The 18,484-nt window shown below is 35.5% G+C and overlaps 1 protein-coding gene across 1 annotated transcript; it reads right to left on the bottom strand.

Moving 5' to 3' along the window:
- Positions 1 to 1,890: 1,890 nt before the first annotated feature.
- On the bottom strand, positions 1,891 to 4,353 carry LOC145097255 (uncharacterized). Its single transcript, XM_079034794.1, has 3 exons — positions 2,822 to 4,353; positions 2,455 to 2,716; positions 1,891 to 2,366 (listed from the first exon to the last, which is right to left on the bottom strand). Exons 1-3 carry the CDS (start codon positions 4,012 to 4,014, stop codon positions 2,157 to 2,159), a joined length of 1,665 nt encoding a protein of 554 aa, XP_078890920.1. The 5' UTR covers positions 4,015 to 4,353; the 3' UTR covers positions 1,891 to 2,156.
- Between the last annotated feature and the right edge of the window lie 14,131 nt (positions 4,354 to 18,484).

Below are 18,484 nucleotides of genomic sequence, written 5' to 3'. Positions count from 1 at the left end.
ACAATCAAGACATAATTAGTTATAGAAAATATATTAAATTTATTTTGTATATTTAATTGAATAGATTAACTGATCAAAAAATAATAAAAACTTAATATATGAATATAACTAGGGTGTAAAATAAAATGTTAAGGACCAAAACGGACAAAATCTATAAGAGGAATAGAAGATAAATGTTCAATAAACAAATAAACAAAGCTTGTTTCAAATATTTACGGTATAAATATAAATAAAAATAATATTATTGTTCTACTTACCCATATAAAAATCAACTTCACTATTCTAAATAAATTACCATACAACCAAAACATAATTAGTTAAGCTAAAAGGTAATGGAGTAAAATATAGCATAAGGAAACTCACCTCCTTTTCTCTTGACTATTATGAATATTTCATCCTTAATAAATGAAGGTTTTTTTTTACCACATGTCAATCTTTCATGAGTTTTGACACTTGTCATTTTGTGGTATTTTTAAAATAATATTATCCACTTGTTAATTTTTGGTTTGTTTCAATTTTTAAAATTAAAGTCATATACTTATATAGTTATATATGTAAAGTATTAAATATCATATATATGATATTAAATTGTAATAAATATGTTTCTTTTTCTATTTAAAGTTGTACACTAAAAAATATTTTTTTGTTTACACTTTAATGTTTAATTTTTTTAAATCAATTCGTGTAATACATGGGTTTCACACCTGGTATGTATTACATCAAAACGAAGCATTGTTGTATATATGTACATGTTAAAGGGTGATTTTTTTTTATTTAAGGAGCTCAATAAGTTAAACATTATATAGTATTAGAACAAAACTATGCCTAATTGTTTCCTTTTTAATTAATCTGGGCATAATGACTTCATGGATTAAACTAAAAACCTAGCTTAATATATAAATACACTACCCTTTACCTATCTTTCTTTTGTTTTCCTTCCAACTTCCACAATAAATTTGATGAGTACATATATACAACAATGCTTCATTTAGTTCCATACAAATGGTTTATTCGATCTATAAAAGAAAATCTTTCTTTTTAACAAAAACAAAAATGACAAAAGAAAAAAAAAATAAAGGTAGCCAATTAGATGTTAACAAGGGTATGTATGTTGTGTGTGTGGGGTTTGTTGTTAGGATTTAGGGTTTGTCATACCTAACTACACATTTCAGGACAAGCTTTAACCAATCTTTAGGACCATAAGGACCAGGCCTTTATCAACAATTCTCTTAATTATTGCAAACTAGTTTGCTTCTAATTCAAAGGAGAATTTTGTCTTCTTTATTCAACCCCATATATTATAAGGACCTTAGAATAGTTAAGAATGTAGCATGTAGGGTATGATATACGGTTTGTCATAACTCATACCTAACTAGGCCAAGTATTCTTCAACCCTTAAACAAAGGTAAGGATGAGTACACCCATCCACCCAATCCCACAAGTCAAACCTTTGACAACATAATTTCTTTCTTTCTAGATTGCTAATCATCAAGTTCCAACAACAAACAAAAAATTATGTTACTCAATATTTAATGCTACAACCCCTATCAAATTTTGACATATACTTCATTGCCAACATCAATCATGCCAACAAATTTCATTTCATCACAAAAGAAATTCCATTAATGTTGGATATTAGACGTATATACATACAAACGTATATACATACATAAATGGTCAAGGGTTCAAGTCTCAACAGCTGCTGTTGTGTAAGAGTTTTAAACCCGAATGGAGACAAGACAGTGTGGGCCAACTCTCAGGCGACCAACAAAAACCGTTTTTAGCAAAACTCCCATCAAGTCACTTAAAATGACTATTATACCCCTAACACTAAACATAAGTTTTGAATAAGAAAAATTCTAGTTACAAAAAACTATAACCAACCAACCATGAGAATATTAGATTTGGCCTTCTTATAACATCATTAGTAGTTTGTTATTTGTTAATACACATACAAATGCCATAATGAGTTTTTATCTTCCCATTGGCACCACCACCCTCCATCCTCCACTAAATCTAAACCCTAAACTTTACAAGTAAACACCACAAAACACACACACAAACACACACACACACACATACAACCATCTCCCTCTTCTCTCATTCAAAAAAAACACATAGACATTAAAAACAAAAATTAGGCCCAAAATTTAAACTCACAATTGAGCCGACAAATGATGAAAATTTTGCACCACCGGAATAGGAAGGTCATCATTGTTTGTCCGGTGGTGCATCTGTTTTTGTACCGCCTTTATCGCCGCCACTCTGGCGGCATTAGCCGCCCTATTGGCGGCCGCCACCGCCCTGTTCACTCTTTCATCAACTTTTGCCACATCATATGCTTTCTCACCCGCTCTTCTTGCTTCCTGTTATTTATAAAGATCCTTTTTCAATTCTTATATGAAGAACAAGTTAATAGAAAAAGTTAAGGGTATAAAGGTAATTAGTAATTACCTGAATTGCATTAAGAACTTTGGAATGATAAACAGCAACAGGTGAAACAGGATAAGTGGCACTTTGTGAGCTTGGAACATCAAGAACACCATTTTGCCAATGTCCAGATTGAGTCTCTCCATTTCTGAAAGTGTACATCCCAAGTCCCTGTCTTCTTCCTTCATGCCATGAACCTTCATATCTATGACCATTTGCAAAACTATAAACCCCAAAACCATGCATCTTGTCTGCAAAATATTCTCCAGCATATGTATCTCCATTCCTATAAATAAAAAAATTGGTTCTTTCATTCATTGTATTTGTATATTATTAAAGATTAAACAAACAATCTTGATGTATGTAGATGAAAGAAAGTAAGGATTTTTACCTGAAATGGTAGTGGCCAAGACCATGTTTAACACCCCATTTGAATTCACCTACGTATCTGCTACCATCTTCGCAAGTGTGAACTCCACATCCATGGCTTTGACCGTTTGACCATTCTCCGGCGTAGACATCACCGGTGTAGAATCTATAAACGCCAAACCCATGTCGGAGACCTTGTCTGTATTGTCCTCTGTAACGACTTCCCCTGGCCCATGTTTCCATACCATATCCGTCGTATTTTCCATCGACCCAATCGCCTTCGTATCTTCCACTCATGTAGTAATAGTAAACCCCACAACCGGAGCATTTACCTTTGTGAAATTCACCTTCGTAGACGTCGCCATTGTTGTATGCTTGCACCCAACACCCTGAGCTCCCTCTTTTATCGCCTTTTTGTCGAGACCCGATTGGCCAGAAGATTGGGAGGTGTGGTCTTGAAGAATGGGATGATGGGTAGAGTTTAATCGGGAAAGATCTAGAAAGAAATAATCGAATCGAAGGGAGGCGAGGGAGAGCAAGATTTAGGGAAAACAAGAGTGCGGTTGAGAACGCAAAAGCTGATAGGAAATCGAGGAGGAAGGAGTGACTGGGATGCGAAACCAAGAAGTAGAAAAAGGGGAGAGAGAGTAGAAGGATTAACCTGAGGTGAGTTCGAAGGCGGCGAAGATGGCGGAGACGGTGAAGGAGGTGGAATGCGGCGGCTTTGGTATTGCAAAACCGCTTAGAATAATGGGTTTTTGATGAAAAGGGGTAGTTTTTTAGGGGATTCGATAAAATAGGTGATCTCGTGAAGGGGTTTGAAGATGAACTGGCTGTCGTTTGCGAAAAAAGAGGCCTCTTGTGAGGTGTTGATTTAGGTGTTGGTGCAGCAAATGGATCGAACTCACCATCATCAATTACAATCTGATGCTGATGACTGGGGTTAGGGTTAGGGTTAGGGTTTGTCGTTGCTGTTGTAACATCACTGTTATTGTTACTATGATCAGGTGATGGTAACAACAATAACGAAGAGGACGAAAATGGCGATGGCGATGATGAAGAAGAAGACGGCGAATGAGGTGTCGATTTGAAAACAGGGAATTTGTGAGGGGAATTAATGGCAACTGAAGAAGAAATTATGGGGTTAGGGTTGAAATCGGAAGAGACACCACTGCTATCTTTTCCGATCTGAACTTCAGATTTCTTCTGATGCATTACATACGTAAATTCACGCACACCCAATCCTCAAAATCACATAAAAACTCTTTCTCTTCTCTGAATTTATCCAGAAATCCTGCGAATTCTTCAAGAACCAAAGACTGACTTTCTCTCAATCTGAATTACGAACAAAAAAGACCTTTTCTCGCCAAACAAGATTGAAATTGAAATGGTATACACAAGTTTCTGTGTAGAAAATTTGAGGGGTTTTATACGCAGAGAATTAAGGTGAAAAACGGGAAGTAGAGCGAAGTGTGCGTTGAGTTTATGGTGATTTCGTGTTTAGTTTGCCAAGAGATGGATTTTGAAACCAGAGGCGACCGGCTTAGCAACCAATCATCATTTAACTTTGGGTTTCTTTCTCCTATTTATTACAGAAATGCCACTGTCTTATCCATTTTCTTTTTTATTTACATTATTCTCTTGGGATAGGAAACACACATTATTTTCCTTTTTCAAATGCGTGAAGAGTTTCAATTTCGATCCTTTTTAATTAGATGTGATAATGCGGAAAATGTAAATTAATTTATGTATAATACAATAAGACATAATTTACAGTATAATTATATTTAGGAGTAAAATATAGTTTTATTATTTTTGTGGTTTGCTCCAATCTCACTCGTTGTAAGATGACAATTGAATTTTTAGTTTAATGAATGATAGTTTGATTAAAAAAAATCTATATATTTGATACATATTTGATGTAATTTTGAAAAAAAAATGATATGATTCGTTTGTGGTTTTCAAATCTTGCGTCCTAAGGTAGTTACAATCTATTTTTCTATTAATATTTAGTTTAAAAAGATATTACCCTGAGGGCAAACTAATAAATCGCAGCAAAAGCCCTAATTTACCATACATATCCCACATCTCCTCGGTAGCTCCTTCCTCAACCCTCAAATGTCATCGCTCAACGATAACTATGTGTGCCATAATCAAAATTGAAGGTTGTCATTTGTGAGAGGTGATAGAGTTGAAGTAACCGTCATTAAAATATGGTTCGAAGAATTTTACTATCTAGTCATGGCCAATATCATCTCTGAAATTTCTATTGGTTCGACCAATAATTTTAGGTCAACGCCACTATAGAATTTGATATCAATTAAGAATATCTCTAGTTTTCTTGTAGACATAGCTTGATCAAACCTACCAAGTGAACCATGGTAAATCTCCTTGTGTTCTTGTTTAATATTCATAGCATATTTTTCTATAATCATTGTCCTCGTGTTGTCAAGGTTGCATATTAATACCCAACAAAATGAATTACAGCTACGCCTAAAGAAAGCTAATTTAAGATCGATAAATTTGGAGGTCATGATTTTGTATTTAGAGGATATACATCAAATAATATATTTACCATAAATATTTACATCTACCTTTAAGTTAAAAAAATGGCATGAAACAGGAGGATTGTGATATGTTATATCAGCGGGCACGTAGTGTGGTCTGGTAGTCGTTAGTAAAGAACATTCCTTACAACATTTTTATTAAGAAAACAATATTTGGACTGATAAAGGTGTTTCCTAACATGTTCGAGACACCTTCACTAGCAAACATGGTTTTCTTAGTTAGACAATTGCTAAATACATAGATGAAGGAAGGTTGCTCAATGGCATACCACATAAATGCGTTCAACTGAATTATATCAAGATTGACATTTATTGAAATTGGGTTTAAAAACTAAGTCAACCGTTGTTATTATCATCCTCGCTTCCGGAGAGTTGGTCTGAAACAGTCACATCGTGAGTAGTTCATCTGCGACCACTAAGCTCACTTTCGAAGGCAATTGTGATATAATCCTCGGTGAGGATATCTGAAGTAAGAATGCAGGGATGTGCTCCAGCAGTTTGCTAAGTATTGAAGTAAGTGGAAGAAAATCTAATAGAGGGGGTGGTAGTAGATGTATATGAAAGTTAATAAGAAGAAGATAGTCATGAAGTGTGAATGGTATTACCTGTTAGAATTTCAACGAAATCAGCATCTAAAACCTTCGACTGAGAAGGTGGGGAAGGAAGTGACCATGGAAAAAGATTTCTATGATGTGCTTATTTGTGGCGTAAAGAGTATAATTGAATTTGGGATTACGGATTTTGGTGCTTCAATCCATGCAAGTATTTTTAGAGAAGTAAAACACAACTTCAAGCATTATATTGGCAAAGTACGACTTGCATATAACAAAATCTTGGATATCACTAGAGTTGGGAATGTAGCTCTCAATGCGATTTTGGGTTCGAAGTGGATTTTAAAGAATGTAAAGTACATTTCGGACCTGAAAAGGTGTTGATATTAGTGAGGTAGTTTGGAAGATGAAGGAAACCATGTTGATTTCAACAATCACCAGTTCAAAGCAACTATAAAGGTGGAAAAAATGACACCGCATGCTAATTCGACACGAACTAGAGACAAAATATGTGTAAATATTTCAACCCGTTTAATTAAACAGGCAAAGCACAACACAAAAAGAAAATTAAATGAGTAAGGTTAGAGTTAATAATTTCAACTCGAATATGACTAAAAATGACCCATTTATTTATATGCATTTTTTTGAATTCTTTAGATAAACTAGAAAGACCCAAAACCAAAACTATATGTAAAATAAAAACTTCGAGTTGGGTCATTTTGTAATGTGGAAATGACATTATCTGCCTAGGTCAATTTTTTTTATTCTCTCCCAAACTAAATAGTCCCCTCAACCACTCCCTTCTCTTCATGATCCCACCCTTTGCATCCCCAACTCCTACTATTTGCATTTTGTCCTCTAAACTTACTATGAATATAGCCATTCTACCTCCCAACTATTACTTTTACCATCTTTTTACTTTTTCTTTTCTACCAATTCATTGTTTAATGTTTTAACCTCACATGGCATGACACATTTTAACGTGTAACCTTAACTAGAAACCTAACACAAACTCAACACGAAATAAACGAGTTGCACATCACAACATAATAATTACATGGGCAGAGTTAGGGTTAAGCTCTCTTAATCCTTTTTTGTCTCGACATGTCACGAACCCAACAATATATGCATATTTTCCAGATCCAAAAGTAACAAGAGGGTCTCAATACTACATCACATTTATAGGTGATTCCACAAGGAAGATGTAGGTTTATTTTATCAAATATTATTTCAAAATATTCACCTCCTTTAACAAGTAAAATGATTCTATTAAGAACGATAGGAATCTCAAAATCAAAATGCTTAAAGTCAAACAATGGGAGTGAATGTAGCAGTTTGGAGTTTGTTGATTATTTCATTGACCATGGAATTAGAATGTTGAAAATGGTTCCAAGACACCTCAGTAGAATGACATTTCATATAGGATAAACACAACACTAAATGAAAGAGAAAATAGTATGAGGTTGCATATAGGGTTTCCGAAGGTGTTCTAGGAAGACATAGTTAATACCACAACATACTTAACCAACATAGGACCCTCAATACTTGTAGGGTTTAAATTTTTAGAAGAGGAATGGAGAGATCGAAGATATACATGGGTCATCTAAAGATATACATGTATGTTCTTACATCAATATAAAGGATTAGACAAAGATAAGTTAGATGCAAAGGATAATAAGTGCATCTTCGTTGGCTATAGTTTGGATGACATGGGGTATCGTTTTTGGGACAACTAAATTCGAAGAGTTATTCGAAGCTTGTATATGACATTCAAATAGAATGCCTTATACAAAGATAATTTGGTTATAGCCTCCAGTTTGAAAAATAAAACTAAAGGCAGAGACAAAGTTACTTTAGATAGGATGTTAAAAGAATACACTGCAAAGACTTTCAATATTGAAGGAATGAGTCGAGGTTTTGAAAGCAGTAGGAGTAAAGGAACCTCCAGAGTGAGTGGGAGCGAATCCGAAGGAAGAAAAATTGAAGGTAGTTAATATGAACCTAAAGAAAGCGGACCTGAAGCATGGTAGCGAAGCCACTAAGATTGTCACTTTGGGTATACTTAGAAGATCCATTAAAATGAGGAATCTTTCGATTCAGTATTCTCTCGCTTAAGAAATTATTTGTTGCTAGATGAGAATGAAGAGCTATAGACTTATCTAAGAGCCTTAATCATGAAAGATTTCATATAGTGGAAGAATGCTATGAAAGATGAGTTACGTTCACTTGACAAGAGAAAGAAACAATTTCTTTTCAAGTTACAAGCAAAAAAAAAAGGAACCACGAATGAGGGGTCGGAGAAGAAATCGATGGAAACAATAGATACAAGGCCATATTGACTGTGAAGGATTTATAATAAAAAGGGTGGGTTCAAATACAATGAAATATTTTCCCCATTTATGATTATCACCAAAATCAGAACGATCATTGTTTTTGTAAATGCAAAAGATTTTCAACTAAAGCAAATTGACGTGAAAACTATTTTCTTCGCTTAGTGACCATGATGAATATCTATACATGGAACAACCAAAAGGTGCTAAACAAAATTTGTGTGCAAACTAAAGAAAATCTTGTATGGTTTGAAAGAATCTCTAAGGTAGTTGGAATTAAAGTTGGATGACTTCATAAAGAGGAACGGGCACACAATATGTGAGAGTGGTTATTTTTGCTACCTGGAGAAGTTTAAGTCATCTTACATCATCTTCTTGATCTGTGTTGATAAGTTTTAGGTGTGGGGGTAACATCCATGAGATTAATAAGTTGACAAAGGAGTTGTCCAAAGAGTTCAAGATAAAGGGCTTATGGGTTGCGAAGGAAATACTTGGCATAAGCATAGTCAAAGATAAATATATAGGGTATTGATTGTTAGAGATAAATATGTGGGTACTCTAAAATTTTCTCAATAAAATTATATTCAGTTGGTTTTAGAGATGTTCAACATGGTAGATACTAAGGACAAAATTACACCTCCTGAGAGTCACTTAGAACTTTCCAAGAGTTAATCCTTGACGACTAAAAAGGGAAAATAGAAATGGTAAAGGTCCTTATATGACCATACTTGGTAGCTTGATATATGAAATGATGTGAACCATACTAGAAAGCTCTCACATAGTAAGATTTGTTAGTATATTTATGTCTGTAACATCCCAAAAATCACAATAAAATTTTTCAGTTTTAACTTAAAAGAAACCGTTGTTTTCAATCCAAACCATATCAAATCAAGTGTCAAATACAAATTCCTAAGATCAGTAAATCACAGAATCTCCCAAAGCATATCATTGAAGGATGTGTACAATCACACATTCTCCTTGACCCAATCATCTGAAGTACCTGAAACATAAAATTAAGCCGTAAGTCAAAGCCTAATGAGTTCTCCTAAAGTACCATACATAACCATACAAGTAGCAACATGCATACATGAGCCTTCAGTCTGACTGGACCACCGCACTGGGCCTATAGACTATCTGGACGGCTCTCAAATCCTTTTAGCATGACTGGACCATCATGTCGGGCCTACAACCTATCTGGGCCGCTCTCTGGGCCTTCAGTCTCACTGGACCGCTTCGCAGGCCTATAGTCTATCCGGACCACCCTAGGTATCTTGGCCTTCAACACATAGCATAACCGCCTCAACCCAACCGACCATAACACATCAACATATACCATAAAAATCAATTGCTAGCAAATACAGGTAGTCCTATAGATTTACTAGTCTAACACATAGCCAACAATACTGGTAACCATACAGATCTACCACCTACTCAGCATAACATCAATCAATATACCAGGATATCCAATCCAGTGGGTTGGCCTTTGTGCCTTCGACCCACTAGTACAGTGAGGAAAAATCACCTTACAATCTGAACAAATAGTCGAATAGGTCTCTGCTTCGAATATCAGCTCTACCCATCACCTATTAATCCGATAGTGACCAATCTCAAATATAACTCAAATACCCAAAATACCTTAGGTCAAACTTGGTCAAAGTCAAAAAGTCAAAGGTCAAACCTAGTCAACACAACTGAGTATCCTGGGCATACTCATCTGGTATGTTGGGGCGTACTCATGCCTTGACAAAAAACAGGTGGTTAACCGTGTACGTGTAGCGTACTATTTGGTACTTCCAACGTACGCATCTGACTCGTTCTCCTTCTTATTAAGAGCTTAATCCTTAAGCTCTTTTTCCCAAATTACAAATCCATACCTCAACTAACATCCTAAACCATTAAGTTGGAAACTTTATGATCTTGCATGGATACTAAGTGCTAAATACCAAGTACCCTAGTCTCTTAACCATTAAGGCAACCAAACTTATGCATGGAAAGGAAATAATGACCAAGAACACATTTTGCTTCTAAACACCCCAAAACGTCTAAAAGGACAACTTAGGTGGGTTAGATTACTTCATACTCAAAATACCAAACTAATGGGACCAAAAGAACACAAACTTCATGGCCAAACTTGATCTAAGCATAGCTTCATCAAGTTCAGAGCTTTTTACCTTCAAAGGGTGTCCAAAGACGATGTGATTCCAGATCCAAGGTGCTCCACACTTCTAGAATGATCTCATCTTCTTCTTCTCTTTCGAGTTTACCAAAACACACACACCAAGCTCAAAAATGCTCTAAAATGGATTAGGGTTTGCAAAGGGGTCGAAATGGGGTTGGAGGTTGATGAAAAAAAAAGAAGTCTTGGGGTTAAGGATTTTTAAATAGGGTCCAAACCCTAAAAATTAGGGTTTACACCCTGACCACGTATGCCTAGTGTACCAAATGTACGCCCAACATACAAGCATGTACACCCAACATACAAGCATGTACGCCCAGCATACTTACAAAGTCCCTAAAATTACAAAATGCCACCGAATACCAATTTGCAAACAATTCTCATACTAGGGGTTAAAAGTTAGATACATGGAAATCGAGATATTACAATCTCCTCCACTTGAATCAAACTTCGTCCTCGAAGTCTACTGCTATGAACAACTCAAGGTAATGCTCCCACATCTCTGCCTCAGGTTCCCAAGTCCATTTGGAACCCTTCCAATGCTACCATTAGACCTTGACCAAAGATACCACCTTGTTACGCAAGGCCTTCGTATTCCGATCCAAAATCTTCACTGGCATCTCCACATAATTCAGGCGATTATCAACCTGAATATCTGCCAAAGGAACAACTGCTGCATCATCATCCACACACTTCCGAAGCTGAGAAACATGGAAGGTGATGTGGATCTGACCGAGATCCTCGGGTAAATCAATTCTATAAGCTACCTTTCCAACCCTAGCAATCACTCGAAATGGCCCAATATACCGGACCCTAACTTTCCTCTCTTCCTGAAGCGTATTACACCCTTCCTTGGTCATATTACCGACCTGGAACTCCAACTCAGATCGACGCTTGCCGACATAACTCTTTTGTCGACTCTGAGCTATTTGTAGTCTTTATCTAATCTACTAAATAAGCTTTGTCATCGGAAGGACTACTTCAGTCCTTCCCATGACTCTATGACCAACCTCTCCCGAACAAGATTGGGTAGGACATTTCCTCCCATAGAGGAGCTCGAATGGCAGCACACCAATACTGGAGTGATAACTCTTCTTGTACGAAAACTCAGCTATGGAAAAGTAGGAGTCCCAACTCCCACCGAAATCAATCACACATGCTTACAACATATCCTCGAGCGTCTGCATGGTTCGCTCACTTTGACCATCTGTCTGCAAATGATAAGCAGTGCTAAAGTCCAACCACGTACCCAGTTCCTCATGGAACCTCTGCCAAAAACAAGATGTGAACCGAATATCTCGATTAAATACAATGGACATTGGAATACCATGTCGAGCAACAATCTCGCACACATATAAATTGGGCAATTTCTCAGCTGAAGAGTTCTCTCGAATGGCTAGAAAATGGGCGCTCTTAGTCAAACGGTCTACTACTACTACCCATATCGCGTCAAATCCCTTAGCCGTCCGAGGTAACTTGGTGATGAAATCCATAGTAATATGTTCCCATTTCCACATGGGAACCTCCAATGGCTGCAACTTGGTGATGAAACCCATAGTAATATGTTCATCAAATTCAATGAACAAAAGGGAAATAAATAATTTAGTTAATGGAATTGCAAGATTATCTTCCATCAAGATCTTATTGATAATGATGTCTTCACATTCAAACATCAATGTACTGATAATTCTTTAGTATATGACATTTGAGCTTATGTGACTTGGGATCTATGCTTGAGGTATGCTCACTCTGATAGTCACAAGAACATTCACAAGGAACATCAATGATTGAATTTCAACAATGATGTCACTAATAAATTTCATTCAATCACATAGTTTCCCTCGTATTATAACAAGATGCAATATACTCTAAGTTTCAATCTTAAATCCACGATGGTGTATTACTTGGTCTTCATCTAAGCTAATACAATGTTATTTAGTAAAAGCACAAATTTCGACCACGAACGAAATTGTCCTTTTTAGTATGAAACTTGTCATAAATGTAAGATTTACATTTATGAATTCCATTCTAAGACTATTTCCTTTTCCCTTCTAGGACACAAGGGAATATAATAGATTTTGATTCATCGATTCTTGCCAATTTGAACTGATCAGATATGTCATGCTCAAGGCATACAAGTCATCAAATCGGGTACCCCATCAATAAATGTCTATGGGATACTGTGACATCCTCAAATTTTCAGAACCAATTAAAACTTTTCTTTACGCTTATATTATCATTGATGTAGAAATTCCCAGTATATTTGAAACTTTTTTAGTACAAGTGATGGTCTCAATTTAACAAAATATTAAGGATGTCATAATTGAAACCATAAGTTAATGCGTAAAGACCTATTGGTCATGAACTCTATTATAAGATATCTCTTACTCACTCACCATTCTAATCAAGTTCCAGTAGCTTAAGTCTTGATACATGTGATGCATATAAACTGAGTGGGTTAGGATAGGAAACCTGGTAAGATACATAGGAATTTCAATACTATAATATTTTTATGATAATATTCCTTAATTATCATACTTGCAAAACCAAATGTTACCAAATAGTATAGATAAGGTTTCATTATCTATAGAACATTCTACCCATCCTAATCGATCCTCCAGATCCTAGTCCACGATTATCAAGCAGTTTTATCTTACCCGATGGACCAATTAAAAAGTTTGACTTCCCAGCTAGGGGCTTCCTTGGCTAGTGTAAGTCCTAAAGGCACATGAGTCGTTAGGGTATTTTGATGAATAAAATTTTTCCTTTCATTTACGTCTGTAGGTTATGAGCCTACACTAGCAATGTAATTCACCAGACCGTCTGGAATGGTCACGTGCTGTCATCCTACTCTGAGAGATGACTAGACATACCATTAATAGTTTCCTGATCGGGACCCACCATTTCTGGTCATCCAATAAAGGAATACCGATATGTACTCCAGTATGGAGCCACCGTACATCGACACCAAAAAGTGTCATGGAATAGAACTTTACTCTCCGTCCCTATCTTATGTACATTCTCATAATGAGACTATCCAAGATCAAACTTAATTGAACTAGGTATCTTCCATAAGTCTAAGTTTGTCTATAGACTAGATTACAATGCCCGTAACCAATTTCTAATACCAACTATATTCTTGGGTGACACTAACCTATCTTTAGTGTATATATGTCCCATACAGAGTATTTATGTATTATTATTCTTTTATCTTCTCAACAATGTTACTTCTAATATTATTACATAGTATTATCTATTTATCCTAACATAAAATAGACCCATATCCGATTCGCACATAGCATGATATATATATATATATATATATATATATATCCTAACATATAATCCAGGCAACAAGCATATAATTCACAATCGACTTCCAACAAATATTTAATATTTTTAATTAATACTTGTATTAAATAATGTTCATAAATGGGACTATGCACTCACTTGATAAAAATGGGCGACTGGCGATTTCGGCAACGCTTCACTTCGTACTTCCAAAGAGACTTAGACGTATAAAGCACTAAGTCTTAGTCTAGTGTTATACTCCTGACGACTATAATAATTATAGTCTAGATTCCTCAATAATCCCTATGTCAACATAAGGATTTATCAACTAAGGAATAACCAGGTAGGATCATATCAGAGGTAGGGTCCGTTTGGTATACATGGTATACTGTTTCGCAATCCCACTTGAAACACCTCACTAAATCCAGCCTATACATCACTCTCATAAGTAGATCAATCAATATAATGACTCAGAATCGCTAATAAATCTTAATTATAGGGTCATAATAATGACTTATGATTATAATTAAAAGTTACACTTAAATAAATAAGCGTACCATAAGTTACAAAGTAATCTAGTGAAAATCAGGAATCATGCAGGCAAAAATCTGACCTGATAGCTTCTATTCACCAACTATCTGACACCGTCGGACTTCGCCGAAGGGTTTGGGAACTCGGGAGTATCGGGACTAAAGGTTGGAAATAGATCCAAAGAATTCGAGTAGTGTTGGGATGAGAAATGAGCTGATTTTCGATGGTTTACATAGCTGATTTTGGAGTGCATGTCGCGTAATAGATAAGGTGTGTGTCGTGCATTTGGTTGAAAGAAAGTGATGTATTGCCTTCTGCATGGTGTCACGTAGGGGTGTGCAAGAAACCGCATAAACCGTCCGCACCGCAACACACCGCATAATATGGTTTTGAACTCTTGCAGTGCAGTTTGCGGTTTGTAATATTTGTAAACCGCACTATGTGGTGCGGTTTACGATTTATAATTAGAAAACTGTGGTTCAAACCGCACCGCATATATATATATATATATATATATATATATATATATATATATATATATATATATATATATATATATAATAATTTGATTACAGTGCTAATATTTACCATATAAAAACTATTAAATATGATATAACACAGTGATGCATATTTGATAACTATGACTAGTTGATTCTTGTAGCATATTCTTTAATTTATCTTTTTTAAATTATCATTGCATCAATTGTCTAATCCGAATGTTGATATCGTTTAATAAATTTGGAGTTGTGTTCTATATTATTTTTTTCTTAATGTTGGTCATTATATCAAAACAACAAAAAACGGAATGTCAAAAATATATGGATTGGTAAGCAACACACACACATATATATATATATATATATATATATATATATATATATATATATATATATATATATATATATATATATATATATATATATATAATATTAGGTATTGAAATATTACCGAATCTAAAATTAAATGATACCATTAAAAGTATAAGGTTAAGTATCTTGTCAAACCTCAAAACCGCATGTATCAAACCGCACTGCATAGTGTGGTTTACGGCTTTTGCGGTGCGGTATGTGGTTTGGAAAAATTGTAAACCGTATATGTTGTGTGGTTTGCAGTTTTCACTCCAAACTGCACCAAACTGCACCAAACCGCACCGCGAACACTCCCTACTGGCATGTGTCACATTCTGGATGGTGTGTCAGTGTGCGTGGTTGCACGTGAAAATTTTGTTTTCTTATAAAATTCATAACTTTCTCATACGAGCTCCGTTTTCGACATGTTTTATATCCACGCGTTGCTATTGATGAGATATATAACTTTCATTTAGACTCCATTGACTAATTTTGATTTTATTTTTAAAGTTATATTTTTAACAGGCTTAGACTGTTAAAGTCCGTTAAAAATTTATAACCCTCTCTTTTGATGTCCGTTCTTAACTATCTTTATATTGCATGGTTCTTATCAGTGAGATCTTCGATTCTCGTTTAGATTGTTTCGGCTAACAATCAACCGATCTAAAAGTCAATATCAGTGTTGCACATTGCTACACTGGAACTTAGAAAACTCATAACTTCCTCTTACGAAGATTTGAGCATTCTCTATATGCACGCTCTCGGTTTAACGACAACTGCGTCTTTCGTTTAGGTTACTTAGGCTAGTAAGCAGCCTATCTCTGATTCATTATTTATGATACGTTGACTAAACATGCAATTTCGGAAGTCTATAACTTCTGCGTACGAAGTTGGATTTGAGTATGCCTTATATGGGATTCATATCGCAACTCCTACGTTTTCCATCAAGATTATTTGTCCTAAATAATCTTCTATCAAGATTGTCATTTTGTCGCTCATCGATAATTTACTAAAATGGCTTGATTGTATGTAGTCTTCAATGCGCACAACTAATAGGAATCCTAATCGAGGATTTAAATTATGATTATTTTTTTATTTTGTCTAGCCCGAAGATGAGGGCATTACAATTATCCCCCCTTAGGATGATTACGTCCCATAATCATCAGCAAAGCGGTGCTTAATAACAATTTAAGTCATATCTTAATCCTCTAGTAAGGGGTTTCTTTAGTACTTGTTTCCACACAATACCATCGTAACATATCCTTTCATATTTAAATGTGAAATGACACTTTAGGTTTTTTTTGTAACCGCTCAACAGCCTGTCGACCTAATTCTCTTAGCATCTTCACTTAAGTGACTTCTTATAACTATTCTTCATTTTCCAAGGATAACAGGGTCCACAAAATTAACCTTTCCATGCTTCTTTCAGGCTTCAACCCTTGCCGGATTTCGACAGTTTTCACGTTGTCATTAACATAAGTATTTGAGAAGATCCGAGAATGGTCTGAGATTCAAATACCCGAGTTATTCTTTGACAATAGGTCTATGAAAATGTCCTACATGGACCAGCTCCTTACCATTCTGACCTATGTTATATCGTGATTCTACACAATGATGGACACCTCAAATTAAGATCTAAGTTGAGATCATTCCATTTACCTATAGGCGCAGGTAAAGGTTTCAAGTTCACTCAGGATGTTATTTCCTTACTTGCTAACTAAAACGCCCATTCAAATAGGTATTGAAGTTAATAACTCTTTTTCTTAGCTTATGGTGTTGTGACTTCTTCGGATCTTTACATAGAACCCGAAGTTGAGTTGCCTTTCGCACTTTGGGTCTCCCCTACTTGGGTTTGGACCCTCGCTTTCTTGTTACATACAACCAATAAAAGCCTAATTTGGCCTTTTCTCTACGATTGGTAGTTTTCTTTCTATTTAAAAGAAACTCTGAATTGCCATTACCTTCAATGTAGTATTGCTTCTTATGCTTATAACGAGTGATCTTTTTGTAAGATACAACATAGTCCGATAAAAATTATGAAAATCACTTAGATTGTTCTACCAACATACAAGTGTATCAGATGGCAGATGAGGGTCGCAGTCTTAGCAGCAAAGACGTTCGTTGTACTCAATATTTTCTATTCCTCCTTTCTAAGACGATTAACCTTGTCATATTCTACTTGATCAAAATCAAGATAACGGGTTAGCGATGCACTAATATGTCACACCCCCGAACCAGACGGCGGAAACGTCCGAGGGTTCGCGTGACTTAAATTGAAATATCATCACAATGAATATACATGAACAACACATACAACATCAACATTACATAGTACTACTGTCATTGTTCACATCAAGTACATTGTTTAAATATTACATATCCATAGCATAGATTGTTTGAGAGTCACAAAACATAACATCGTAAGACACTTGGTAACTTTCTTCAGCTTATCTGTTACCTGAGAATACAAGGTGTTTGGAAAACGTAAACATATATAATTTTGGTGAGTTCATAAGCATGCTTGATATAAAATTTGTTTGTATCGTTTGTAAAACCCAAAAAATCTGATATTTTCTGAAACGACAATTGTTTATGCAATAGGTGTGATGATCCATAGGTATATGCGTGAATGATTTCAAAACGTGTAAAAATGATATGTTTCTCATAATAAATTCTTGTATTATAGTTATTGAAAGTACAAGTGAATAATGTGTTTCCCCGGAAAACCCGATGTTTTTCGATAAAATAGTATGATCGTTTTGTATTATTGTATCGTCACAACGAATGAATATTATTTCCCATGATTACTTAGATGGTATTGGATCTCTATGTGAGTCGTTATAACCATGCATAATAATGACTAGTTCGTCTGTCTTGGCATTCTTGCGAATGCCAGTATTGAATTATGATTTTGTCACCCTAGACAGACCGAGTCTAACTGTAGCGAACAACTTAGGTGTGGGGGAGTCACCCCCGTAGAGATCTATACACAAACTCTCACTCTCCCTCCAGGAGACTTTGATTATAACTACAAACTATGACCGACACTTATTGGTGTTGCCCGTTATTACTCACTAAATCCAAATGAAATCGAATAACCTTGTTTAACAACCTGATTTATGTTTACTTGAATAAAAGGTAATCCTAACAGACGAAGAGAAGAGGACTACGGGGGCCCACACTAATCACGTATGTTATTATAGGCTGTCGAGTATGCGACGGACACGTTAGTCCATCACACATATGATTGACTTGGACCTTACTAGCAATGCAAATGGGCCACTACGACCCAATAGCATGTAAAAGCCATTGAGGGTCCATTAGGCATGTAATTGGGTCACCTGAGGCCCAATAAACGTGTGTATTTATGTTGGACCCAATAATCATGATA

Source organism: Lactuca serriola, chromosome 1 (assembly GCF_051521515.1).
Source record: "Lactuca serriola cultivar US96UC23 chromosome 1, Lser_US96UC23_V15, whole genome shotgun sequence".
Classification (NCBI taxonomy): Eukaryota; Viridiplantae; Streptophyta; class Magnoliopsida; order Asterales; family Asteraceae; genus Lactuca; species Lactuca serriola.
Note: the sequence above shows the minus strand (reverse complement) of the source record. Positions and strands in the feature narration are given on the sequence as shown.